General features: G+C 52.6%; 1 protein-coding gene and 1 long non-coding RNA gene across 2 annotated transcripts; one reads left to right on the top strand and one right to left on the bottom strand.

Moving 5' to 3' along the window:
- The first annotated feature begins 279 nt into the window (after nt 1–279).
- LOC311584353 lies at nt 280–15,831 on the top strand. The gene is made up of 4 exons (XR_014774824.1): nt 280–1,227; nt 11,681–11,835; nt 12,124–12,205; nt 15,698–15,831. It is a non-coding gene; the product is annotated as an uncharacterized lncRNA (long non-coding RNA).
- ESYT1 (extended synaptotagmin 1) lies at nt 10,317–27,282 on the bottom strand. The gene is made up of 31 exons (XM_084758490.1): nt 26,757–27,282; nt 24,486–24,527; nt 23,871–24,005; nt 23,654–23,727; nt 23,444–23,516; nt 22,317–22,406; nt 22,124–22,179; nt 21,241–21,364; nt 20,975–21,151; nt 20,781–20,863; nt 20,259–20,307; nt 20,074–20,160; nt 19,897–19,989; nt 19,672–19,743; nt 19,262–19,348; nt 17,789–17,938; nt 16,920–17,066; nt 16,656–16,832; nt 16,463–16,545; nt 16,314–16,362; nt 16,152–16,241; nt 15,770–15,865; nt 15,310–15,381; nt 15,139–15,225; nt 12,586–12,726; nt 12,293–12,447; nt 12,073–12,168; nt 11,856–11,987; nt 11,672–11,777; nt 11,488–11,537; nt 10,317–11,197 (listed from the first exon to the last, which is right to left on the bottom strand). Exons 1-31 carry the CDS (start codon nt 27,108–27,110, stop codon nt 11,158–11,160), a joined length of 3,267 nt encoding a protein of 1,088 aa, XP_084614616.1. The 5' UTR covers nt 27,111–27,282; the 3' UTR covers nt 10,317–11,157.
- Between the last annotated feature and the right edge of the window lie 677 nt (nt 27,283–27,959).

Below are 27,959 nucleotides of genomic sequence, written 5' to 3'. Positions count from 1 at the left end.
CTACAAAGTGAGTCCAGGATGGCCAAGGCTACACAGAGAGACCCTATCTCGAGAAACAAAAAACAAAAACAAAACAAAACAAAAAAAACCCCACCAAGCTACTCAGCTATAACATACAAGCTCTGGTTAATTTTTATGTCAACTTAACACAAGCTAGAGTCATCTGAGAGGAGGGAACACTGAAAAAAATGTCTTCTATGAGCTAGGGCTGCAGGCAAGCCTGTAGGACATTTTCTTAATTAGTGATTGATGGAGAAGGGCCCAGCCCTCTGTGGGTGGGGCCATCCCTGGACTATAAGAAACCAGGCTGAGCCAGCCATGGGAACAAGCCAGTGAGCAGCACCCCTCCTTGGCCTCTGCGCTTGTCATGGAGGGGATGGAGGGGCCGCCAGGCTCCTGGTCTGGCTTCTCACTGACTGACGGGCTGTGCTGTAGCAGCCCTGACCGACCATGCGTTTTGCTGTTTGTTTGTTGAGGATTGTGGCGGCATTTGATCTCTGGGCTGGCAACGCTCTGATTGTTGAGAGCTCAGTGTCCTGTTCCGTGGGAGCTTGGAAGATACAGAAGTGTTAGCCATGCAGACCACAGAGGCCTGACGTGCAAAGTGTCCGAGGGAAGCAAAGACTCGGCCGCGCCTTTCGTATGAGGAACCTGGTGTCTGCTCACCTGGAGCTGAGGACTCTGCTGTGGTTAACAAGAGACCAGAGCCACTGAGGTAAAACCTTTGCTTTTCTGGGACATGGATGCTGACCAGCTGGAACTGACTAAAGAATCAGCTGCGATTCCTTGAGGTGAAGTCTCCTGGGAAGCATTTCTTAGGAATTCTATTTAGAGGCCGCCAAGGCCGAACCTCACGCCGGCAGCAGCAGCTGGTGTCAGAGCGACCCAGCTGATAATGCTTATGAAAGAGTCAGGGCTTGACTCTGTGGCAGGCTGGAGGCCCCGGAAAGAGACCAGGAGAGGCTAGTGGTGAAAGTGCAGCACAGATGCATGAGGCGCCAGCACGTGGAGATGCCAGGACCAGGCCTGCCCACCAAGAACAGCAGCAGTGGAGTGAAGCCAAGCTGTGTCCATGGGGGAGGGCGGGGCCGGGCGAGTGACCCCAGGCCCTTTGGAGGAGCCCAGAAGATCATGAGAGCGTCCCAGACGCTGGATGCTACGTTACTTACACAGTTGCAGTTTTGCTTTGTTCAGATTGTGACTATGGCCTGGTTCTTCCCTCTTGAGGTAAGAAAGTAACACTTTTTACTTTACCTGAGACCACAGTTGAGCAATTTTGATTTTTAAAAAATATTTATTTATTTATTATGTATACAGTATTCTGCCTGCACGTACTGCAGGCCAGAAGAGGGCACCAGATCTCATTGTGGATGGCTGTGAGCCACCATGTGGTTGCTGGGAATTGAACTCAGGACCTCTGGAAGAGCAGTCAGTGCTCTTAACCACTGAGCCATCTCTCCAGCCCCTGAGCAATTTTGATATTTTAAAGAGACTTTAGACTTTACTGTTTGAATTTTTTTTTTTTAAGACAGGGTTTCTGTGTGTAGCCCTGGCTGTCGTAGACTAATTTTGTAGACCAGGCTGGCCTTGAACTCACAGAGATCTACCTGTCTCTGTCTCCCCAAGTGCTGGGATTAAAGGTGTGCGCCATCACTGTGCAGCTTGTTTGAATTTTTAAAAAAGATTTACTTATTTTTGTGTGAATTGGTGTTTTGCTTGCATGTATGCCTGTGTGAAGGTGTCAGATCCCCTTGAACTGAGCTACAGACAGTTGTGAGCTGCCATGTTGGTGCTGGGAATTGAACGTAGGTCCCCTGGAAGATTATCTGTGGAGGAATGCTGAGTGGATGTAAACAACTGTCAATAAAGCACTGTTTAGCCAATCAGCTGGGCAGAAGGACAGGAAGTGAAAGGTGGGACTTCTGGGGAGAGAGGAGAAAAAGTGTGACTTTGGGAAAAAGAAGGGAACGTGGAGGAGGATGAGGAGAGGAATTGCCTAGCACCACCATAGTGGCAAGTGCCTGGGGTATATGTAGGTTTAGAGGTTTTGAGTAGTTGTTTATTTTACGGGTAGAATTGTTTTAGTTTCTTCCTGGCACGTGGTGCTGACAGTTTAAAAGTACGCTTCAGACTCGTTGTTATTTAGCCTTCTTAGGCCTAACCGATACCAATTTATTGTAACAATTATCCAATTTTTTTTTTTTTTGGTTTTGTTTGTTTTTTTGGTTTTTCAAGACAGGGTTTCTCTGTGTAGCCCTGGCTGTCCTGGATTCACTTTGTAGACCAGGCTGGCCTCGAACTCACAGAGATCCACCTGCCTCTGCCTCCCAAGTGCTGGGATTAAAGGTGTGCACCACCACACCCGGCTCTATCCAATGCTCTTAACCACTGAGCCTTCTCTCCAGCCCTACTGTTTGAATTTGTAAAGTCTGTTGAGCTTTTAAGTTGTAGAGTGTTTGATATTGTGTTGTTGATATTGGTGTGTGATCTTGAGAATGAACAAGAAGGGAAAGGCTGTGGCTTAATAGTGATGTGTTTGTGTGACAAGGTGACAAGGGGTCAGTTATCTTTGGTAGTCTGATGTCACCTTAACACAGGCTAGAGTCATATGAAAAATGGACACCCAGGGGCTGGAGGGATGGCTCAGTCATTAAGAACACTGGCTGCTCGTCCAAAGGCCCTGGGCTCAAGTCCCAGCACCCACATGGCAGCTCACAATTGTCTGTAACTGCAGTTCTAAGAGATGTGACACCCTCACATAGACAAACATGCAAGCAAAACACCAATGCACATGAAATATAAATAAATAAAAAAATTTAAAAAGAGAGCAAGAAATGGGAACCTCAATTGAGAAAATGCCTCCCTGTGAGACCTGGCTGTTGAACATTTTCTTAGTGATTGAGGTTGGAGGGCCCAGCATACTGAAGATGTTGCCACCCCTGAATTGGTGGTCCTGGGTGCTATAAGCAAGCATGCTGAGCCAGCCATTAGCAGCACCCTCCGTGGCCTCTGCATCAGCTCCCACTTCCTGCTTCCTCCCCTGCTTGAGTTCCTGGCCTGATTTCCCTCAGTGATGGACACTACCTGGAACTGTAAGCAAAGTAAACCCTTTCCCTCCCAACTTGATTTGGGTCGTGGTGGTTTGTCACAGCAACAAAAACCCTAAGACAATAAACAGGTAACCAACAATAAAAAGAGTTAACAAGCCGGGCGGGCGTGGTGGCGCACGCCTTTAATTCCAGCACTTGGGAGGCAGAGGCAGGTGGATTGCTGTGACTTTGAAGCCAGCCTGATCTACAAATCGAGTCCAGGACAGTCAAGGCTACACAGAGAAATCCTTTCTCAAAAATCTGAAAAGAAGAAAAAAAAATGTGTGTGTGTGTGTGGGGGGTGGCTGCTAGAGAGATGGATCAGCAGTTAAGAGCACTGGCTGCTCTTCCAGAGGTCCTGAGTTCAATTCCCAGCAACCACATGGTGGCTCACAACCATCTGTAGTGTGATCTGATGCCCTCTTCTGGCTTGCAAGTGTACATGCAGGCAGAGCACTGTGCACATAATAAATTCATAAATAAATGAATACACCTTTTTTTTTTAAGAGTTGGCCAGGCGGGCCGGGCGTGGTGGCGCACACCTTTCATCCCAGCACTCGGGAGGCAGAGGCAGGCGGATCACTGTGAGTTTGAGGCCAGCCTGGTCTATAAAACGAGTCCAGGACAGCCAAGGCTACACAGAGAAACCCTGTCTCGAAAAAACAAAAACAAAAAAAGTTGGCCAGGCAGTGGTGGCACATGCCTTTAATCCCAGCACTCGGGGGCAGAGGCAGATGGATTGCTGTGAGTTCGAGGCCAGCCTGGTCTACAAAGCAAGTCCAGGACAGCCAGGGCTACACAGAGAAACCCTGTCTCAAAAAAAAAAAGTTAATGAAAGGGATAATGAAGAATCCGTATTTCCTAGGTCGTTTTTATAGACCTGTGTGTGATGCAATATATAAATAGCTAAGTTGGTTTTAATAAGTAAAGCTTGCTTCCTCTTTGTAGTTTTCTAAGGCAGTGGTAACAGAGTGAGCTGTTCTTTCATTAAAAAAAAAAACAATCCCCTAGGAACCTTGTGTGCCAGCAAACTTACAGTTTGCTGCTCCAGGTTGGTACCAGAGCCTGGAGATATTGTAGTTTTTTTTTGTTGTTGTTGTTGTTTTTTTGAGACAGGGTTTCTCTGTGTAGCCTTGGCTGTCCTGGACTTGCTTTGTAGACCAGGCTGGCCTCGAACTCACAGCGATCCGCCTGCCTCTGCCTCCCAAGTGCTGGGATTAAAGGCGTGCGCCACCATGCCCAGCAATATTGTAGTTTTTTAACCCACTGGAAATCACAGCACAAAGTACCACACAGAGGTAGTCTGGGCTTTAATAAACAGTAATCATTTCAGAATGGGGTGTATGTAGGGGTGTGTGTGTGTAGGGGTGTGTGTGTGTGTGTGTATAGGGGTGGGTGTAGGGGTGTGTGTGTGTGTAGGTGTGTGTGTGTAGGGGTGTGTGTATGTGTGTGTGTATGTGTGTGTGTGTAGGGGTGTGTGTGTGTGTGTGTGTGTAGGGGTGTGTATGTGTGTGTGTAGGTGTGTGTGTGTAGGTGTGTGTGTGTGTGTAGGGGTATGTGTATGTGTGTGTGTAGGGGTGTGTGTGTGTGTGTGTAGAAGTGTGTGTATGTGTGTGTTTGTAGGTGTGTGTGTGTGTGTGTATAGGGGTGGGTGTAGGGGTGTGTGTGTGTGTAGGGGTGTGTGTATGTGTGTGTGTGTAGGGGTGTGTGTGTGTGTGTAGGGGTGTGTGTGTGTATGTAGGTGTGTGTGTGTGTGTAGGTGTGTGTGTGTTTGTGTGTATGTAGGTGTGTGTGTGTGTGTAGGGGTGTGTGTGTAGGGGTGTGTGTAGGGGGGTGTGTGTGTGTGTAGGTGAGTGGGTGCTAAGGTCAAAAGGCAACTTGTGACCTTTCTCTCTGTCATGTGGATTCTGGGTCTCAAATCAGGTTGTCAAGCTTGGTGGCAAGTCACTTTAACGGATGAGCCATTTGCCACCCACACCAAAATGAACTTCTCCTTATGTCATCTCCCTGTTTGAAATCCTTCCATATTCTGAATTTAGCCTGCAAGTATTTTATTTTTGTTTTGATCTCAGACATGGCTGGCTTGGAACTGGCTATGTATATCAGGATGACCTTGAACTCCTGATCTTCCTGCCTTCACCTCCCAAGCGCTGAGGTCACAGTCTTTGCCACCGCACCAGGCTTTTTGTTGGTTGGCTGGTTTTGAGGAACAAAGATCTTACTCTGTACCCAAGGCTGTCCTGGAACTCCCTGTGCAGCCCCCTCTGTCCTCACAGTGTGACAGTCCTGTCCCTTAGCCCCCGAGTGCTGAGTCACCGTGTGAGCCCCATGCCCAGTTTTTAAGCTTTCGTGTGCTTTGATAAAGATAGGTAGTGGGTATAGACCGGAGACCGAGCTCTGGCCCAGCACGCCGCCATAGGAGACACTTTCCTTCCAGCAGCCCACAAAGGGAGCGCAGCCCTGCTTCAAACACTTACTTCCTGTACTGGGCACGTTTCTGTGCAGCCACGCCCAAAGCCTGCAGATCTTCAGGCCATCTTTGTCAGATTGTTCTTTGTCTTTTATGTCCTCCTCCAACACACACTCACTCACACACTCACCCTCACACACATTCACACCTACCCACACGTACACACGCACTCACTTACACATTCATACACACTCACACACACTCACCTTCACACATACACACTCACACATTCATACACACTCACACACTCATTCACACTCACTCTCACACACATTCACACCTACCCACACGTACACACGCACTCACTTACACATTCATACACACTCACACACACTCACCTTTACACATACACACTCACACATTCATACACACTCACACACTCATTCACACTCACCCTCACACACATTCACACATATACACACTCACACATACACACTCACCCTCACACACATTCACACACACTCTCACGCATTCATACATACTCACACACTCACACATACACACATGCACACTCACACACACTCACACATATACACACGCACACATGCACACTCACACTCACACACACTCACTCACTATCCAGCACCAAGCAGAGCCAGGTCACCTGGTCACAGGATGTCCTGAAATGGTTGTAGAATGAATGGATACCTGGCCAAGTCAAGGACGGATATGACACTACAACCAGTGTCATCAGGGCAGGGCGGGCACGGAGGCCTGAGGGGTGCAAGCACTGCCATGCCTTAAGCTGCGTTTTCACCCTGAAACTGGTGAGGGGATTTGACTTGCTAAGGAAGAGCAGGAGATATAACCCTCTATAGCAATGGTAAAGATTTAAGTACATGTTGTGAGAGAAGGGAATGGTTCACTGGGCTCCAGATAATTTATAAATACCTTTTTGGGGTTTTTTATTTTGTTTTTCTAAGACAAGGTTTCTCTGTGTAACAGCCCTGGCTGTCCTGGAACTCGCTCTGTAGACCAGGTTGGCCTCGAACTCACAGTGATTCGCCTGCCTCTGCCTCAGCTCTCTTTTTTGTTTTTTTCCTTAATTGGGTTTTTGAGACAGGGGCGCACTGTGTAGCCTTGGCTGGCCTCTGGCTGGAGCTCCTCAGGGACCTTCTGAAGCGGATCCCTGTGCATTCCAGGCCAGCCAGGAGACCCTGTTTCAAAAAGAAGCCCTCCTCCCAAATTTATTGTTTGTGTGTGCACATGATGTATGTGTGAGCGTGATCTTTGTGTTGGCATGTGTGCGGAGGTCATAATTTCCTTGTCTTTATATAAGACTAGGGATCAACTCGAGTCATCAAGACTGTGTGGCAAGTGCCTTTACCCGTTGCCTTGCCCTGCTTGTGTGCCTGCCACCCTCAGAGGCCAGCAGAGGTTGTCAGATCCCGAGTGTGAGCTGCCACAAGTGTATGGCTCCAGCCCGTGTATGCTTTTTTATTTTGGTTTTTTTTTTTTGAGACAGAATTTCTCTGTGCACCACCATGCCTGGCCTCCCATGTGCTGTTTAATGATGATTGTTTATTTTTAGGTTTACTTTATGTAAGCCTGCATGTATGTAACCCTTGGAACTAGAGTTAGACTGTTGTGAGCCACTGGGTAGGTGCTGGAAACCAAACCAAACCTGGCTTATTGTAAGGGTCTCTCTGCACAGCCCTGGCTGTCCTGGCACTCTCTATGCTAGTCAGGCTGTCCGTGAACCCACAGACCTCGCTGCGCAGGCCTCCAGCATGCAGGGATCAAAGTGCCCACTGGACCCGCCCCGCTTTCACTGCTTCCTTACAGTGTTCCTGTTCCCAACTGACTTATTTATGTCTTGTTAACTATGCCTGGGTCAGAGTCATCCCAGGCTGGAGAGGAGGCTGGGAAAGTATGTCACCCCTTAGAGCTAGTGCAGCACGCCACCAGGAACGCTGGAGGCTCTGTATGTAGGGGAAAGGCAGGGAACTCGGCCGCCACACCCACTTAGCTACTGTTCCTTGTTTGGTCCAATCAAGCCATATTCCAAGAGTAGCCTGTGTCTGTCACTGTCAAAAGTAAACTGTCTCGGGCTGGCTAAGGCCGTAGCTCAGGGGGAGAACATTTGCCGGGCATGTGTGAAGCCCTGGGTTTGCACCCTGACACCGCACACACAGGGTAAAGCTGCAGGGCATGATGACGCATGCCTGTGAATGCCAGACCACATAGTAAGCCAATGACACGTAGTAAGGTCCTGTCTCGGGAAGCAGGGGTGGGCCCGCAGACTGACTCTATTGATCCTTGCACCCACAAGGCAGAGGGGAAAGCCACTTCCTCCACCGTGCCATGTGTGTGCATGTGTGTGTGTGTGTAATTGTAAAGGAAAGCAAGGGCAAACAGTTCCTGAGGAACAACACTTGAGGTCGACTTCTGGCAAGCACACATACACACACACAAACACACGTGCATACGTGCGCGAGCACACACACACACACACACACACACACACACACACACACACACACCCACGTGCACAGGCATGAACATTCAGGGCCCCAGGTACAGAAAAGACAAACTGCCCCAAAACCCCCTACAAACACGCACAAAAGCTGATTTGAGGAATAACAAGTAGGGCTGGAGAGATGGCTCAGAGGTTAAGAGCACTGGCTGCTCTTCCAGAGGTCCTGAGTTCAATTCCCAGCAACCACATGGCGGCTCACAACTGTCTGTTATCCAGTTCCAGGGGACCTGACACGCTCACACATAGACACATGCAGGCAGAACACCAATGCGAATAAGTAAATAATTTAAGAAAAGGAGAAATGAGTTTTTTAAAGACGTATTTTACCTTATATGTATGAGCGTTTGCCTTTCATCCCTGCTGGGTCTCCTGGAATTGAGGTTACAGATGATGTGAAGGCTAGGCATCAAACCTGGATCTTCTGATAAGGCAGCAAGTGCTTTTAACCACTGAGCCAACTCCGGCCCCTCATTTTTAAAATTCCATCCTAGCTGGGTGTGGTGGCACATGCCTGTAATCCCAGAACTCAGGAGGCAGAGGCAGGTGGATTTCTGTGAGTTTGAGGCCAGCCTGGTCTACAAAGCAAGTCCACAACAGCTAAGGCTACACAGAGAAACCCTGTCTCAGAAAAAGAAAAAAAAAATCCACCCCATGTCTGTTTAAGACCCAGCGTGTACTACACTGCCTCACAGCAGGGATGTAAGTTGTTTTTCCTCCCTTGTGTAGCCTGACTTGAAAAGCCTGGGCAAGTGTAACCGCCTTTCCAGAACACAAGCTGGGCCAAGTCCTCTGGTTTTCTGGAAATGTAATTGCTTAAAGCGGTGAAGTGGGTCAAGAGTCTGCTTCTGAAATACCACAAAACAAACACAAACCCCTGGTTATATTTTCTAAGGCTGCTCAGACAGCCGGCCTCAGGCTGTGTGAGAGAGGGACTGGAGTCTCTCCACCCTGTGGCTCCAGTGTTCTTCCCCCTGCAGATGCTGGAGGGAAACAGAAGGTGAGCGTACACACCTGTAACCCCAGCAGACAGGAAGGTGAGGCAGGAGGATTGCCACATGTTTCAGGCCAGCCTGGAGTAATTACCTAGTAAGACCCCGTCTAAAAATTTTTAAAAAAATTTTTTATTATGTATACAGTGTTTTGCCTGCATATACAACTGCACTCCAGAAGAGGGCACCAGATCTTATTGTAGACGGTTGTGAGCCACCATGTGCATGCTGGGAATTGAACTCAGGACCTCCGGAAGAGCAGTCGGTGCTCTTAACCTCTGAGCCATCTCTCCAGCCCCTAAATTTTTTTTTAAAAGAATTTTGAAGTAGAGGTTGGGAGAGATGGCTCAGCAGTTAAAAGCACTATCTACTCTTCCCGTGGTCGGGAGTTCAATTCCCAGCAACCACATGGTGGCTCACAACCATCTATAATGGAGATCTGGTGCCCTCTTCTGGCCTGCAGGTGTACATAAAAAAAAGATAAGTAAAAAGAAAAAAAAGATTTTTGAAGTGAGGGGTCTGGACCTACTGATAGGTGTAGCGCAATGCACACACGTTGCTAAAGACAGACCAGCTATGTTCATAGACGCTGTAGCATTTAGGAACTTGAGGCTAGCCTGGGCTACAGTGTGTGACTGTCTTAGAACCAGGTTGGTTGTCATAGTGCAAACCTGTGATCCCGGTACTCGGAAGATAAGTTCAAGGCCATCCTCAGCCTGGGTTACCCCCTGTCTCAATGAGGTAAGATTCTCCTTGAGGTGAGCGGGTCTCAGCTCTCAGGCGGCCCTGAAGCCACTTTGACAGCATGAACTTGTGCTGTGAGGGCATGGCAGATGGCCGTGGTCAGGAGATAAGGCTTCATCCCGGTGCCTAGAGATGAGTCTCCCTGACATCCAGCTACTTCGCACAACAGCCTTCCCGTCTTCAGTGGCACCACGTCTCTTGGTCACTGCACTCTCATAGGTTCTCACTATTAAGTGAACTGATCTTTTCAAACTGAATGAAGGCCTTTGACAGTTGGGGGACCGTGACGCACAGGTTGGAGTCCAACCTTTAAGGGAAAGAGCCACTGTTACAGTATTTTGTATCCGTTCGGCCTACAGTTGGAATTGAATGTTTAATAGATATATCAGATTAGCTCTAGACAGTGAGTTTATAACGTAGGCACGTGGTCAGGCCAGCCCTGCGGCCTGCGGTCCTTTCTCCCCATCTGCATACTGCCAGCTTCTAACAGCTGGAGGCTTGGACAGAATGCAGAGTCCCAGTTCACACAAAGTGAATCAGACCGATTCAGCCATCATCGTGTGTTTATTTTTCAAGAGTGGATCGAATAAGGTGGGGGTGACGCTGGGCACGGGGCCTGGTTGCTGTTGCTGCACGCAGCCCAGAAGCCTCAGTCTGAGAGCCTAGCCTGCCTGTCTGCCTTCACACCTGATGGCTCATGGCAAGGAAGGTGGCCATGGGGCTCAAGAGAGAGACCCTATGCTCCATTCAACAGCATGAGAGCTAACCTAGAGCAATACACAGGAGGTTAGCACGGCCCCTGTGGAAGGATGACATGTAAGTTCATGAAGCATTGCTTTTCTGTGTGTTTTTTATTATGTTAAAAAAAGAAAAAAGAAAAAGAAAAGAAAGCTTTCCAGCCAGGCGCTGTAGTATACTTCTGTAATCCCAGCACTTAGGAGACAGAGGCAGGTGGACCGCTGTGAGTTCAAGGCCAGCCTGGTCTACAAAGGGAATCCAGGACAGCCAAGGCTACACAGAGAAACCCTGTCTTAGGAAAAATAAGACAGAAACAAAAGCTTTCCAAAAGCTGTATTTGGCATGAGCTAATGCCACTGCTAGTGCTGCCAGCGGCCAGGCACAGGTGCGAGAGGCCCTGAGGAGGTGGAGAGAGATCGCGGTGCAGGCAGAACAGGTCCACGTCAGGTCCCTGCCCTTGGAGCCCAAAGCATAAAGGCCGTGCATTAAGGGAAATGAATCCTCTTTGGTCAGGCAAAGACCCTTCATATGGGCCCAGAAGGCAAAAGGCTCCAGCCCAGCCCTGGAGCCTGAGCTGTAGGCTCATCACACTGAGGCAAGAGGCAAGGCAAGAAGACACAGCAATGTCAGGCTGTCGTCACCCAGCTCCTAGGAGCTGCCTTTCTCTTTGTCATCCATCAGGTCATACCTAAGGAAACAAGGATGTGAGTTGAGGCCGAATGAAGACGCTTATATCTGCTTTGTTTTCTGAGATAAGGGCCTCCCAGTCTGTCTGGAGCCCAGGCTGATCTTGAACTCTCAACTCTCCAACTCCCCACAGGCTAGAACTACAGCTCTGAGCCACCAGGCCCAGCTGTATTCTCTCCTAAGTGAAAGACACGCCAAGGGCGTCTACGCCTAACGACCAGAGGTTCTTAGCCTCCATGACCTCCCTTTCCCTGCCTTGACTGTGTTCAGCAGCAGCCCCTGCACACTCACCACTGGGCTGCACCCTGGGAAAGGTCTATCTCAGCTAGATCCAGCTGCACCTGGGTGGGGGAGGGCAGAGGCAAGGTGTTAATATGTCCCATGCCGCCACCTAGGGGTGGTCACCACCCCGCCCCCGTGGCACCGCGGCTGTCCCAAGTCCCAGCAGCTTTAACTTCTTCCTCTGCCCTCATACCTTTCCCAGGATCTCACGCTCTCTTGACATGAAGGAGGAGTTTGACTTCACGGAAACATCAAGCTTCCGCCTGAGAGACCCATCCAGGGGCAGCTCCCACTCGAACCTGGGGAAGGCACAGACATCAGAGCCAGGGCCCGCCCCGGAGCCTTCCCTGTCGCCCTGTAAGTGTCTGTTTACTGACCGCTCATTGAACTCAGGGTTGAGCGTCCTCTTCTTCTGTGAGGTCTTCCTCTTGGTGCTGCGGCTCTTGTCTGGCAGCAGTAGCAGTGACACATAGGGGTCCGGGAGATCTCGTCCGTTTTGTCGAAGGGCCCTGCAGGAGAGGCATGTGGGCACTGGGGCACTCAAGGCAAAGCAGGGAGGGGGGAACCGTAGCCGGCAAGTGGGCAGGGTCTCACCGGCAGCTGTGAATAATGCTGACCAGCTTCTGTTCGTCACTGTGATACCAGACTGTCAGCTTCACCTGGCCCAGAGGCCCAGGCGCCTCAGAAGGACTGTGGAAAGATGGAGACAACAGCCTCTAGGAAACGCGTGAGTCAACACCACCATCCTCCTGCCTTCACACCGCCTCACCGCCATCTTCCTGCCTTCACACCGCCTCCCATCCCGGTCCCTTACCTGTCACCATGTATTAGGCGATGCCTGACCTCCAGGACTGGGGAGGGGTTGTGACTAGGCCCCCCTAAGGCCTCGGGGTCTTCACCGAGGGAAGAGGAGCTGTGGCTGTAACTGTGGCTGTGGGCTTCCACTCCTGAGTGCTGGGACACCAGGATCTGGGGGCAGGAGAGCTGTGAGCTGGGCAGTGTTCTGTCTCGTGAGCTGCTTGCTCCTTCAGCTCCCTCACTTTAAGGACAGGACCTCTGCTCCCACCCTTTGGGTCCCCTGCAGCCCCTGTCGCCTCCTGTACTCACCCCTAGCTGTGCTCTCATTAGCACCTGGCCCTGCCCATTGCTGAGCGCAAACCAGCGGTCCAAGCAGAGCTGTTCCACCTGGAGGAGTTCCGAGAGCGGCAGGGATATGGAGCCCAGGGTGCCGGTCCCTTCACCCCGAACCTGTGGGGAAAGTGCACTGGTAAATTATTGAAGCTCAGCACTGAGCTGTTTTTGAGACTAGGGCCTCATCCAGGTTACCTGTTGATGCTTGTGATCTCCTGGCCCAGCCTCCCCAGGGCTGAGATCATAGGCATGCACCACCATGCCTGGCACATAAAAAAACTTAAAACATTTGTTGTATTATAAATCTGATATACTTAATCGCTATTTTGCATTCCTGACTGTTTTGTTTTGTTGAGACAGGGTTTCTCTGTGTAGCCTTGGCTGTCCTGGACTCACTTTGTAGACCAGGCTGGCTTCGAACTCACAACAATCTGCCTGCCTCTGCCCCCTGAGTGCCGGGATTAAAGGTGTGTGCTACCATGCCTCTGTGGGCTCAAGGCCAGCCTGGTCTACAAAGGGAGTCCAGAACAGCCGAGGCTATACAAGGAAACCCTGCCTCCAAAAAAAAAAAAAAGTTATCAATTATGGAGTTTTTTGTTTAGATTCACTAAGTTTTTGTTTTTGTTTTTTGAGACAGGGTTTCTCTGTGTAGCCTTGGCTGCCCTAGACTCACTTTGTAGACCAGGCTGGCTTTGAACTCACAGTGATCTGCCTGCCTCTGCCTCCCAAGTGCTGGGATTAAAAGCGTGCGCCACCACTGCCTAGCAAGATTTACTAATTTCTTTTTGTTTCTGTTTTTCGAGATAGGGTCTCTCTATAGCTTTAGCTGTCCTAGACTCGCTTTGTAGACCAGGCTGGCCTCGAACTCAGAGCGATCCACCTGCCTCTGCCTCCTAAGTGCTGGGACTAAAGGCGTGCAACACTCTGTCTGGCTAGATTCACTAATTTTTAACAAGAAAAAAAAAACAATAAAAAAGCAGCCAGGCAGGGGCTGGAGAGATGGCTCAGAGGTTAAGGGCACTGACTGCTCCTCCAGAGGTCCTGAGTTTAATTCCCAGCAGCCACATGGTGGCTCCCAACCATCTGCAATGTAATCTGGTGCCCTCTTCTGGCCTGCAGGTGTATGTGCAGCCAGAGCACTGTATACATCATCATCATCATAAAAAGCAGCCGGGCTTGGTGGCCCAGGCCTTTAATCTTGCACCTGGTGGGATGGCAGGAGGGCTGCTCTCTGAGCTCTAGGCCAGCCAGGTTACATAATGAGAACTTTTGGGGGGAACGGGGCAAGAAGAGGGCGTGTAAGAGTATCTGCGTTAACACTCTACATCCAACACAAACGACCTTCATTTGGGGAGAAGGCACGCTAAGCCTCATCAGGTAGCCTTGGTGGATACAGAGCAAAAACCACCTGCATTCACATATGTGTGTGTGCACATGCCAACAAAACCCCCAGAAAAATCCTAGCAGCCTTTATAATGTCATAATTTAACTACTCTAATGCCCCCTCGTTTGTTTGAGAAGGGGGTCTCATTATGTAGTCTTAGGACCGCAAGCCGGTGCCACCACACACAGGTCCACTAGGCCTGTAAGTAGCCTACTGCCCCTACTGATGTCCCTTTAACTGGCCATGACCCTAACTGCACATCTGAAACTACCACACACTTTAGTATAAAATACAAAGTCCTTTCTCTCTTGAGACAGTCTCATGGAGCTAGGCTGGCCTTGAACTTCTGACCTTACTGCCTCTATTTCCCAAGTGCCAGAATCACAGACAAGCACCAGCTATGCCCGGCCCAAATTCTTCAGTGCTGGGGACTGAGCACGCTAAGCAAGCACTCTACCACAGAGCACCTCCCACCCCGAGGCCAAACTCTTAGCATGGTAGGGAGAAGTGCCTGCCACGAGGCTCTCTATAATAAACTTACCTTCTCTATTTTTTCCCTCACCCTGAAAGGCGTTCCTGCTCTGTTTAAAACATTCTGGTTTTATGTGTGTGTGTAAGAGTCTGCACACGATGTGTGCAGGTACTTCAAGGACACTGAGAGACATGGGACCCTGTGGAGCTGTGGTGCAGGCCTTTCTAGCCTTGTTGGTTAGGGCCTATATGCCCTTAGGTTCACAAGTCTCCCAAGGATGCTTTTCTCAGGGCCCCGCCTCACCCACGCCTGCCAGGGCCTCTCTCCTCTCCACACTGGCGCCCTTCCCCTCACCCACACACTGGCGCCCTTCCCCTCACCCACCCACTGGCGCCCTTCCCCTCACCCACACACTGGCGCCCTTCCCCTCACCCATGCACTGGCGCCCTTCCCCTCACCCACGCCTCTGGCTATTGTCTTCCCATGACAGAGGGGCTCTTCTGGGGAAGGAATGAGATTTCCTTCCCTTTTTTGTTGGGTTTTTGTTTGTTTGTTTGTTTGAAGCAGGGTCTTACTAGCCCAGACTGTCCTTGAACTCAGGGCAATCCTCCTGCTTCAGAGTCCCAAGTGCTGCGATTACAGGTGTTTGCCATCAAGAGCGAGTCTGAAGTACCTGCAGCTCCAGGCTCTCCGCATGTGGCTTCCTGATGAGAAAGCTGGCGCTCTCCTCCCAGACGGGGGCTGCCGTCTGGGAGGCGGTCTGTTGGCGATGAGGGGGTGATGGTGAGAGGCAGGTTCTGCGTCTCTACCCTCCCTTCCCTTACAAAGCATTTCCTCCTCCTACCTTGGTTTTGTGGGAAGTCTCTCCCACAGTGAGAGTAACATAGGGGCTGGGAGGCTTGGTGCCTTTTCGGAGCTGGAAGGGAAGATCAGTTACTCATAAATTTAGACCAAGGGAAGTGTCCGTCCTCGTCGTCGTCGTGTTCCCCCCCCAAACTAAAGCCATACAGCCAGAAGCACGTCTCCACTTCCTTGTGACAGCCCCCACCTACAGCACCATCCTCCAGTGGCACTCTTTTTGAGACAGGGTTTCTCTGTGTAGTCTTAGCTGTCCTGGACTCACTCTGTAGACCAGGCTGGCCTCGAACTCACAGAGATCCGCCGGCCTCTGCCTCCCGAGTGCTGGGATTAAAGGCGTGCGCCACCACACTCAGCTCTCTTTACTCTTCCAGCTCTCCAGGGAGCACTGACGCCCAAGAGCCTGAAGAGGGGCCAGGAAGCTCTGGGGAGCTGTGTGCTCTCACCGGCAGATCCTCCGCCCGCTCCAGGTAAACCGACAGCAAGGCTGCGGCCAGCTCCGAGCTCTTCTGCGTCTGGATCAGGCTGTTCACCTGCAGCACCTGGGACACACAGCGGGGCCATGGGTGGGAAGTGACACCCTGGGACACACAGCGGGGCCATGGGTGGGAAGTGACACCCTGGGCACCTGGGACACAGTGGGCTGTGGGTGGGAAGTGACACCCTGGGACACACAGCGGGGCCATGGGTGGGAAGTGACACCCTGGGCACCTGGGACACAGTGGGCTGTGGGTGGGAAGTGACACCCTGGGGCACACAGCGGGCTGTGGGTGGGAACACACGGCAAGGTTCACCCTGCCCCACCCTGCCTCCAGCCGCTTTCCTCACCTCCTCTAACTCGGCTGCGGTCGGCCTAGGAGTCAGCCGCTCCAGGCGCAGGTGCAGGCGGCCGGATGGGACGTCCTCCAGGTGCAGCCACTGTGGACACAGGAAAAGTCTTGAGGAAGAGAGGACAGGAGTGATGCAATGAGGGCAGGCTCTCGCGCTCACCTCATCGAGGAAGCCGCTGTTGAGGACTGTGGTGAGACTCATTTTATACCTGTGGCGGAGAATGAGGGCAAGGGGCTTACGGTTGGTGCCAGCTCTACGGGGCCTACGCTCTCTGTCCACTCCCTGGAAACCCCACCCTACCTGCTTACCTGCCCAAAAAGTCATCCTTGTCCAGGTCCTTATCAAAGACCTCAATCTCAAGCTCCTGGCCTGGGATTGATGTGACAATCACCTAATGGAAGACAACAGTGCAAATGACTGCCTGTCCCCCATCCCCTGACCATAGAGAATTGGCAGCCACTGTTGCTGCAGGCCAGGGAGTCCCGGCCACTCCCTTCTGACCTCAAAAACTTCATGCCATCGTGGGTTGAGATCTTCCCGGACAACATGGGTCCGGAAGCTCCGTCCTGACACCTTCAGTTTGACGTAGGGGTCTGATTTGCCCTTCACCAATCCCCCCAAGAAACGGTCTTTGGCAATTAGGTCCTGGGCCTCTAACACGTGGATCCGAAGAACATTCTACAGAAGGAACAGATAGGGCACCAGCTGGCCAAAGGGAGCAAGGCCTCTCAGGACCACCACCCCCAAAACAGGCTTGGTATTTACCTCAGTCCCAAAGTGGCTGTTAGGGGTTGTGTGGTAGGGCCGAGGTGGGGCATCCACACTGCTGCCTGTCTGCAGGCACTCACTGTCTGGGTCCTGGGCGCCAGGCGCAGTGGGGAAGCAGATTTCCGATGAATCTAAGTATAAGATCTGTGAGAGACGGTGTGATTGCAGAAACAGGGAGACACAGCATGGACACCTGTTAGGGTCCAGGTGATCTGCAGAAGAAAGGACCCCACGGCAGTATGCAAAAGCGAGGAGCGTTTATTCCAGCATGCTGGGACTGCCTCTCTCCTCTAGAGGGAGACCCCAAAATGAGCACCCAGGCACAATTTATAGACAATCGGGGGGATTTGTGACAAACTTTAATTGATTGGTCAGAAGAGAAGACTATACAAGGGGATTAGGGAGTGGCTACTTGTTTGCTTACAGGGGACTTTTGAGTCATTGAGGTTTTGGCTCTTACTCAGGAGTTGGCCTTTAATTTGATTGGATAGGGCCAGCTGTGTCTTTACCAAGGCCATAAGGTAATAAAAATGTAGTGTCTGGTTGGTTTGACCTATAAGCTGATTGGCTGCCCATGAGCTGTCTATAAGTTGTGGGTTTTTTTTTCCAGAAATTGTTACAAACTTGGCCTAGTTAGAGTGAAAACCTGAAGCCTGTCATGGAGTTGGGCTACTCAAGCAAACTGGGGCCTTTAGGGGGTCTGGGGTCCCTGGGGGAGGGCCCCCTCACACCGCCAGCAGATGAGTCTCTGAGCTGGAGGATCAATCAGGCTCCTCTCATTCCTCCCCCTGCCACATCAGCAAACACGTATACACACGCCAGCTCCTCTTCCGTGCTCCCCAGCCTGGCCTCCCCCGTTGCCTCACCCTCATGACCAGCTTCATGTAGAGCCTGGAGTTTGGGCCTGAGCCGCTGAGCTGGAACCACTGGTCCAGGGTGAGCTCGGAGGCAGTCAGCAGGCGAGCCAGAGGGAGAGTCAGTGCCCCTAAAGTCAGCGCCCTGGAGTCATCCTTCACCTGCAGGCACCGGAGGAAGGAGGGGAAGGCATTAGGGAGGAAGCCGGAACCTGACCCCAGCTCCCTTCACCCTCCCTTTTGTCCCGCTCAGGGCCATCTTTACGCCACCACCTTTTGTCAGCACCACCATGTGGCTGCGTTCACTCTCTTATACTCAACCCTGCTCATGTGTCCTTTACGCTCAGTTGAAATCTTGGCTCATTGTGGGTGCATGGCGTACACGGAACATGTCCCGTGAGCATGTGTGGCGGTCAGGGGACAATTCTGTGGAGTTGGCTCTCACTTTCTGCCTTTATGTATATCCTGGGGACTGAACTTCACCCACGGGGCCAGAGCTTTGCTGGCCCCCAGTCCCCGGATGCGACTTGTTCAGTCCCGTGTCTTCTCTGACCACCCCCGTGTTTCCTCTGTAAAACTGACCAGTAAGTAAGCAAGGAGCTCATGGTACAGTGGTCTGTGGTTTTCCTAGGACCTTTAAGTGCTGGGTTTCATTGGGGCATAATCTTCACACCTCAAAATTACTCATTTCAAGTTACCAGTTATAAAAATGAATTCTAGGCCAGATGTGATGGCACACACCCTTAAGAACTAATGCAGGGCCAAGTGGTGGTAGCACATGCCTTTAATCCCAGCATTTGAGAGGCAGAGGCTGGCGGATCGTTGTGAATTTGAGGCCAGCGTGGCCTACAAAGTGAGTCTAAGACAGCCAGGGCTATTACATAGAGAAACCCTGTTTCAAAAAACTAAAACAAAAAACTAAAGCAGGGTCCAGCATAGTGGCACACGCCTTTAATCCCAGCACTCAAGGCAGAGGCCAGCAGATCACTGTGAGTTGTAGGCCAGCCTGGTCTACAAAGTGAGTCCAGGACAGCCAAGGCTACACAGAGAAACCCTGTCTCAAAAAACCAAAACAAGAACTAAGTTAGAGGCAGGTGGATTTCTCTTGAGTTTGAGGCCACCCTGGTCTACACCATGAGACCCTATCAAATCCAAACCTTGGATATGGTGGTTCACACAGTTAATCCCAGCATCTGGAACAAATGAACCCCGACTTAATCCCCAGTGGCTACCACACCTCTCCTCTGTCTGTCTGTGTCTCTCTCTCACACACAAACACACACACGTAAAAACAGATCTCAGATCTAAGAGCTGTAATCCCAGCACTTGGGAGGCAGAGGCAGGCAGATCTCTGTGAGTTTGAGGCCAGCCTGGTCTACAAAGCGAGTCTAGGACAGCTAGGGCAACAGAGAAACCCTGTCCTCGAAAAAACAAAAAATAAAATTAAAAAAACAAACTTGGGAAGACAGCGAAAGCAGCTCTTACCTGCACATCAAGCTCCTGACTGCGAGGGTCTTGCAGGAAAAAGCGGAAAGCCTGTTCCCACACTGGGCAGTTGGTGCTGTAGGCAGCCTGCGAGGGGACAGCACAGGACATGCACCCAGCACCTTTCCCTTTTTAAGAGTTTTTATTTTTTTATTGTGTACAGTGTTCTGCCTGCATATACACCTGCAGGCCAGAAGAGGGCATCAAATCATGTTATAGATGGCTGTGAGCCACCATGTGGTTGCTGGGAATTGAACTCAGGACCTGTGGAAGAGCAACCAGTGCTTTTAACCTCTAAGCCATCTCTCCAGGCCCGTTGGGTGGAAATTCTTAACCCGCAACCACCCTTAAAGCAGCGCCCGTGTCCCCTGTGCCCCCGTAGTCCCAGCCAAGGCTGTCGTGAGCCTTACCTTGCTCTCCTGGGTCACATCCTGAACTGATAGCTGCACCATGGGGTTCGGTTCCTTGTTCCCCTTTTTCAGCTGTGTTGGGGGACAGAATTCAGAAATGGGTGTTACATGTCTGCGGTCTGACGGTGTGAAGTGGGACCCCTCCTCAGACCCTCTGTCTCAGCAGAGGAGGAGAGGGCGTCCTTTCCCCAGGCTCTGTTCGCCTACTCCACAAGCCAGACTCACAGGAAGATCCTGGGCCCGGTCCAAGTAGACAACCAGGATGGCCGCTGATGGGGGGTCTGGTCGAGAAGTGATGCCCCGATTCCACTGCAGAACCTGGGAGCAGGGACCGCTGGTCAGACCTCATCCTCCTGACCCCCAGAGTTGCCCCGCCAGCCTCCTGTTTCCTCTGCCGCTTACCTGATCGAGTTTTTCTGCATCTGGCAAAAGTGACAGCCATTCTAGCCTCAAGTGCACTTGGCCTTGCCCGCCTTGTAGAGGGTACCACTGCGGGGAGCGGAAGTGATGAGCGGAGGTCAGAGACCCACCCACCCGTTTCTTGACAGCTATCGTGTGCCCGGAGGGTGAGCTCAGCCCCAGCTTACGTCATCTAGGACTCCAGCCTGTAAAACCTTCCCTACGTCCAGCTTCATTCTGGGGTGGGGGGTGTAAAGGGGGGGAGAGGAGGAAAGATGTATTAGTTTTTTTGGTTTCTTGTTTTGTTTCTCTTTTTTTGAGACAGGGTTTCTCTGTGTATTCTTGACTATCCTGGACTTGCTTTGTAGACCAGGCTGGCCTCAAACTCACAGCAATCCACCTGCCTCTGCCTCCCAAGTGCTAGGATTAAAGGTGTGTGGCACGACACCCGGCTGAAAGATATATTGGTAGCAAGTCAGTCAGTACCCAGTCACTCACCACCCAGGAAAAATCAGAGAATCCTTTTTATTTCATCATTATTTTTAAAAATTCTGTGTGTGAGCCGGGCAGAAGTGGCGCACGCCTTCAATCCCAGCACTCGGGAGGCAGAGGCAGGCAGATCTCTGAGAGTTTGAGGTCTGGGTCTACAAAGCCAAGGCTACACAGAGAAACCATGTCTTGATAAAAACAAAATGAAATAAAAGTCTCACCTTCCTAGAAAATCATCTTTATCTGGATCTTTGTCAAACACCTCCACCTCGATCTCCTGTCCTGGGACCTCGTGTACAATGACCTGGAGAGCACAGAGGGCTATGGCCTCATGGCTGCAGCTGTGCGGGCCGTGCAGTCAGCGGCGTCTCCCACTCTCTGGACCTCATGTCCCACATCCCGCTCCGCTCCCTACCTCATAAGTCTCTCCCCAGTAGGGGTTCAGCTCCTCATCTATGACGCGGCTGCAGAACGTCTGGGTGCCCACGCGGACAAGTGCGTAGGGGTCCGACTTGCCCTCAATCAGGCCTTTCACATACTTATCCTTGGAGCTCAGACCTCGGGCTGCCAGAAGGTGAATCCGAATAATGCCCTGGGGTTTGGAAGCAACTGCTGGTGAGACACCAGGAAGCCAGCACAGGGCCCTTGAGAGAGACATGAGTCTCCTGAGAGAGGCCATACCCTGGGTAGTGGGGAACGCAGCTGGGCCACATCTTGAAGGTCAGGCACAAGAGGCACCAGGAGTCGGTTGGGCAAGACGAGGAAGGCAGCAATAGAATCCATGATCATGGTATCAGAGAGAGAGCTAAATGGGGCATAGGAAAAAAGAAAGAGGCCAGGCGTGGTGGCGCACGCCTTTCATCCCAGCACTCAGAAGGCAGAGGCAGGCGGATCGCTGTGAGTTCGAGGCCAGCCTGCTCTACAAAGCAAGTCTAGGATAGCCAAGGCTACACAGAGAAACCCTGTCTCGAAAAAAAGAAGGTTCAATTTCCAGGTTTCTCCCCTACCCCATCTGTGTTTCTTCCTGCAGAGAGAGACTTCAATCTTTTCTCTCTCACTGTCTGTCCCTGGCTGAGCAAGAATTTACCATGTAGCCCAACTGAACTCCAACCTCCCAGGTGCCGGGGTTACAGGCGCGTGCCACCACACCCACTTTAGAAGTCCAGTCTTCTTCCCTACATTTGCTATAGCCTTGTGTGCACATGCATGCACACTCGACATAGTGTACGCGTAGAGGTCAAAGCACAGCCATGTGGTACCCATCAGGCTCCGCAGCAAACGCGGAGCCCAGGGAGCCATCTCGCCAGTGTGGATGGCATTGGGAATGCTCTCGATCCTTCTGGCCCCTGACGCCCTTTGCCTCTCTCAGCCTTCCCTGTTCTTTTTGACTCTGCTTGAGGAGTCTCCATTCCCTCCCAACCTGCATGTTCCTCCCACGGAAGAAAAAAAATCCCAGCCTGAGACTTCCCCCAACTGCAGTGAGGTCCTGAAGGCACAGGCTGCGGTTTCACTGCATCTCCAGCCCCTCAGCCCAGGACTGGGGTGCTTGTGAGGCGCTCAGTACCTGAGTCCCGGGATATCCAGCAGGTTGGTCATCCCTGTCCAGTTGATGTCAAGTGTCTGGAAGGAAAGGGCGCAAGAGTCAGGACACATCCTAGGGAGCGTGGGCACATACGGCCTTTCAAGGGCTTCTCGAGGCGCACTCTTCCCACACCCAACAGTGCTGTGTCCCATCTCCCACCGACATCCTCTCTTACCGGGCGTTTGATGAAGAACATCGATACAGCCCCCACGATGGGGAGGTCCCCTGTGAGTGGCTCAAGAATCACCCGCAAGACGCCATGCAGCTGGAGCGAGAAGAGAAAATCAGTCTTCACCGGAAGAGGCCCTGTGTCCTCACGCACTTCCCCAGCCTCCAACGCCCCTCTTCCCCATCCCATGACCCTTAGGGCAGAGACTCTGTAATAAGGGCCTGACACCTGCCCCCCATGCCCCACCTGCATGCCCTTGATTGCTGACACCTGCCCCCCATGCCCCACCTGCATGCCCTTGCCTGCTGACACCTGCCCCCCATGCCCCACCTGCATGCCCTTGCCTGCTGACACCTGCCCCCCATGCCCCACCTGCATGCCCTTGCCTGCTGACACCTGCCCCCCATGCCCCACCTGCATGCCCTTGATTGCTGACACCTGCCCCCCATGCCCCACCTGCATGCCCTTGCCTGCTGACACCTGCCCCCCCCATGCCCCACCTGCATGCCCTTGATTGCTGACACCTGCCCCCCCATGCCCCACCTGCATGCCCTTGCCTGCTGACACCTGCCCCCCATGCCCCACCTGCATGCCCTTGCCTGCTGACACCTGCCCCCCATGCCCCACCTGCATGCCCTTGCCTGCTGACACCTGCCCCCCATGCCCCACCTGCATGCCCTTGATTGCTGACACCTGCCCCCCATGCCCCACCTGCATGCCCTTGCCTGCTGACACCTGCCCCCCCATGCCCCACCTGCATGCCCTTGCCTGCTGACACCTGCCCCCCATGCCCCACCTGCATGCCCTTGCCTGCTGACACCTGCCCCCCGTGCCCCACCTGCATGCCCTTGCCTGCTGACACCTGCCCCCCATGCCCCACCTGCATGCCCTTGCCTGCTGACACCTGCCCCCCATGCCCCACCTGCATGCCCTTGCCTGCTGACACCTGCCCCCCATGCCCCACCTGCATGCCCTTGCCTGCTGACACCTGCCCCCCATGCCCCACCTGCATGCCCTTGCCTGCTGACACCTGCCCCCCATGCCCCACCTGCATGCCCTTGCCTGCTGACACCTGCCCCCCCATGCCCCACCTGCATGCCCTTGCCTGCTGACACCTGCCCCCCATGCCCCACCTGCATGCCCTTGACTCCTGCTTTGCAGAAATATTTCTTCACTTCCACATCAATCTGCAGGTCACCTACATAGCTGGGAGGCATCGAGGAAGAGAGTAACTAAGTTAGTGCTAGACTTCAGTGGTGACTGGGGTGTGTGTGTGGGGGGTGCCAGGGTGCAGCTAAGTGCCAGGAGTGACCAGGACCCGCTGTCAGGAAGTGGGGACTTACCTGACATTCAAGTCCAATAGAATTTGATCTTTTCTCTGACTAGGGTGAACCTTGACGCCGATGATTCTTACTGGCTAAAGAGAGAGGTGATCCAAAAAGAAGAGAGAGAGAGAGAGAGAGAGAGAGAGAGAGAGAGAGAGAGAGAGAGAGGGTGATCTCAGGGGGGAGGGGGACAGCCCCAACCCCCCAACCCTTACCCATTTCCTCCCACACATACCTTTTCACCCAGCTCCACTCGAGTAAATGTGAATGTTTGCAGATGGGGGTTAGCTCCCCGCACAGCTGGGGCCACCGTTTCAGCCAGAAGCTTCTCCATATACTGGCCTAGGAAGGGCCACACCTGGGCAATGATCTGGGAGGGATAGAGTGCTGTCAGAGCATAGTCTCCTTGCCCTCTAAAGCAGTGGTTCTCAACCTGTGGGTCGTGACCCCTCAGGAGGTTAACTACCCCTGTCGCCTACACCTACTGAAAAACAGTTATTTACATGACAATTCATAACAGTAGCAAAATTACAGTTATGGAGTAGCAATGAAAGTACATTTAGTTGGGGTCACCACATCATGAGGGAGTGTGTTAAATAAAGGGTTGCAACACCAGGAAATTGAGAACCACATGTCTAAAGCCAGTTCTGCCTGGGCATGGTGGCAAACAGCCGTTTCCTGAGGAATGATGCTGAGGGTAGGGATGGATCAGTTGAGGCCACCTTGTGTTCAATACCCAGAGGTGGAACAGGGAGGTACAGTCCTTCAGAGTCACCCCATGGCAGCAAGCTGGAACTGAGGTGTGGGAAGGCCTTGAAGAATAAGCCCCACAAAACAAGGCAGTCCTCACCTTGTTCAGCCATTCGGCCTTTTCCACATCTGGGAAGCTGACCTGAAGGAGAGGCAGAGACAGTGATGAGCACGCTTGTCATCTGTGCGTGCGTGCCGAGGGGATGACACACGTCCATCTCACAAGGGACTCCACACACCCCACACCCAGGAGCTGGAGTTACAGGCAGTTGTGAGCCACCATGTGAGTGCTGGGAATTGAACCCAGGTCCTCTGAGAGATCAGCCACTGAGCCATCTCTCAGACCCCACTCCTTTCAAGTTTATTAAGAAAAGGTTTTAGCCAGGTGCAGTGGTACACACTGGTAATCCCAGCACTCTGGGAGGCAAGAGGCAGGTAAATCTCTGTGAGTTTGAGGCCAGACTGCTCTACAAAGTGACAGCCAGGGGCTGGAGAGATGGCTCAGAGATAAAGAGCTCTTCCAAAGGTCCTGAGTTCAATTCCCAGCAACCACATGGTGGCTCACAACCATCTGTAATGACCTCTCCTGGTGTTCAGGCAGGCATGCAGGCATAATACTGGATAAATAACAAATCTTTAAAAAATAAATAAGCAAAGTGACAGCCAGGACAGCCAAGGCCACACAGAGAAACCCTGTCTTGAAAACAAAAGCAAAAACCAAAAAAAAAAACAACAAAACAAAAAATTGGTTTTCTCTGTAGACCGGGGCTCATGCAGCCTTGGCTGACCTGGAACTCACTATATAGACCAGGCTGGGCCTCCAATTCACAGAGATCCACCTGCCTCCTCTTCCCTGTGTGCTGAGATTTCAGGGGTGTGCCACCGAGGCGGGGGAGACAGACTTCTTTCCTTAGAATTTGGGGACACTGAGGTTTCTTTAATAAGGGGAACTGGTTGGTAGGACGTGGGGCCACATAAAGATGGTTTGGATAGCTCAGAGTTGTGAAATGGCAGCTTCTGGGGCTGGGGAGGGGGGAGGAGTCTTGAAAAGGGCACATTCTTTCAGGAGGCGATCCTATCAAATCAGAGCTCTAGGGGATCCTGGGACGAAGAAGCCCTGGTTCCTTTGTCCAGCCTTCCCGGCTCCCCTGGGACTGGGTGTGGACTCCCGTATAAGAAGGTGAAGAAGAAACCAGACCCCTGATAGCCTAGAGACGGCCAGGAAGAGCTGCTTAGGCCTGGGGCGCTGCTGCGCTAGTGCCTGCGCCAGCCTCCGCAGCGGTCTCTCTCCTCATCCCCTTCCTCCCTGCCTTCTCTCTCTTCCTGGATGACACCTTTTATGAGAAAGGACACCTGTGCTCTGCACGGGGGGGGGGGGGGGGGGGAGGGAGGAGGGGCGGTGTTGGATTAATTCCCATGATAAGGAGTAGCAGTAACAGTTGCCGCTTACGGTACATAGAATCCTCTCGTCCTTTCTCTCTCCAGGGCATAGTAAGTGTGACTGTGTCTGCCACTCTCTACCTAACTGGCACCTCTAAGAGGAAAGGGTAGGGAGGGTCCCAGGGAGGGGCTGGTAACCCGCTCAGCTTTCGCAAGGCCAGAACGAGGCATCTGTTGGAGCCCAGGAGACAGGGTGCACTATTAAGGGCCTGGGGTCTGCTGAGCAAGCCAGCGGAGGCTGCCCACAGTCCGGAAAAGGGTGGGGCCGCGCAGGGTGCGAGTAGAGAGAGCAGCGGGAACTACAGCAGCCGCTGCGCTAACCCTCTTCCCAGCACCTCCTCCCTTAGCCCAGCGGCTGCCTCCGCTGCCCTGCAGCCCCGCTGGCTTGAGGCTGGAAGGCGACCACGGAGGGTCACTTCCAGGTGCTGGGGCTCAGCGGAACAATGCTTGCAGGGCTGGGTCTCTGCGGGTACCTAGGGACAAGGCAGGAAACGGGAAACCATTATGCCCTTAAGTAGATAAAAAGGCCCTGAAAGAGCTAGCAAAGGCGAGGGAACCTCTGAGTGATCACAGGGGTGCGGTGGAGGGATTCCCCCAGAGACAGCGCGGCAGAGGCGCGAGTGGCACCAGAAGTCGGGAGTGAGCGAGCATTCTAAACGCTTGGCTGGGAGCGGCCACTCAGATACTCTGCCGTAGTCCGAGGAGACCAAGGAAGAAGTCCGGATTCTGTGGAAGGATCCGCTCTGCGGCAAGGGTGGGCGGAGAAAGTGGTGCGCCCCAGCAGGCAAGCGATAGCGGGACGAGGTAAAGTCCGAGGAGGGGCCCCCGCTGTCCCAAGTCGGGGAGCTGACTTCATAGCGAGGGGGAGCCCGAGTTGGGGGACTAGGAAGAAGCTACACTAACTGCAGCAAGGGCTGACGTGGTAACTCACCCAGGCGGGTAGTTCCCGGTGGCTCATGTAAAGCGTTTTCGCCGTGATCCGCTCCTCATCATCCAGCAGCTGCTTCGCCGCCCTCAGGCTCCGTTCTTTCCCGTCGCGGACCCGGCGCCAGCCCAGGTAGAGGGCGAGGCCGAAAAGCACGAAACCCACGCTAAGACCCGCCGCCCCTGCCAGGTACACGGGCACGAGCACCAACAAGCGCCGCCCGAAGGAAGTCAGCACCGCCAGGGCCTCGCTCGCCGCACCTGGGCCCGCAGGTGGGACCCCTGAGTCCCCGTCCTTCGTGGTGTCGGCGGCAGGGGGCTGCCCCGAGGGACCGGGGCCCTCTTCAGGGGAGCGCTCCATGGGGCAGCTTCCAGGAGTACCCGACTGAGCAGCTGCAGGCGGCTCAGGGTCTGGTCCAGCTTTTCCCCGTAATAAGTGGTGCTCTCAGGGACATCAAGCCACGCCCAGGCCCTGCCGGGAGCGGTTGGTTCGGGACTTGTAGACTTGGGCAGCTAGAGGGCTTGGGGATGGCAGGGCCTTCGTGATTGGACCAAAGGGTCAAGATGGGGCGGGCTGGCTGGCGGGAAAAGGAGGAAAGAAACCAAAAGGCGGCACTTGACTGGTCGTAGAGAGAACGGGGCGTGGCGTCCCACTTAAAGAGGCGGGGGCAATCTGCTCCTCCCACGTGGGATTGGAGCGCCTGTGGAGTTACGTCATGCGGAGCCGCTACTCAAATTACAGAGTTCAGAGTGAGCTAGTATTGAGGGGTTGAGTGTGGCTTTTCACCCATTCAGATGGTTTAACAGAGCTTGGTCTGAATCTTGCATATTCTTTGTCAACTTTCCCAAAGTTTTGATACTCAGAGAACGTTCTTTTTTTTTCCCCCCTATAAAAATATTCTTTATCTTTGAGAGTGGTGGCTCATGCCTTTAATCCCAGCACTCGGGAGGCACAGGCAGGCGGATCGCTGTGAGTTCGAGGCCAGCTTGGTCTATGAAAGAATAGTCTTTATCTTTGAGTTGTTCCTGGCTGCCCTTACAAAAAATAAAGCAACTATCCCTATTTAGAATGAAAGCCTAGGATGACCAACCCTGTCTATCCTGTCCAGCCTTGAAGAAGTAGAGGAAAGAGGAAGAGTAGTAAGTAAGTGAGGTTTTATTTCTTTTTACGAGTCCCCAAGTTGGTCATTTCTATCATTGAGGGAAATTT

The sequence above is a fragment of the Acomys minous genome (assembly GCF_964271855.1).
Source record: "Acomys minous genome assembly, chromosome: 15".
Taxonomy (NCBI): domain Eukaryota; kingdom Metazoa; phylum Chordata; class Mammalia; order Rodentia; family Muridae; genus Acomys; species Acomys minous.
This window is presented reverse-complemented; position numbering and strand designations above follow the sequence as displayed.

Coding starts and splice junctions, on each gene's coding strand:
- ESYT1 (XM_084758490.1), bottom strand. CDS start 27,110: ATGGAGCGCTCCCCTGAAGAGGGCCCCGGTCCCTCGGGGCAGCCCCCT. Junction 16,833..16,919: donor ACAGCCACTTTGGGACTGAG/GTAAATACCAAG, acceptor TTCCTTCTGTAG/AATGTTCTTCGGATCCACGT. Junction 12,169..12,292: donor CGCCTAATACATGGTGACAG/GTAAGGGACCGG, acceptor ATCTTTCCACAG/TCCTTCTGAGGCGCCTGGGC.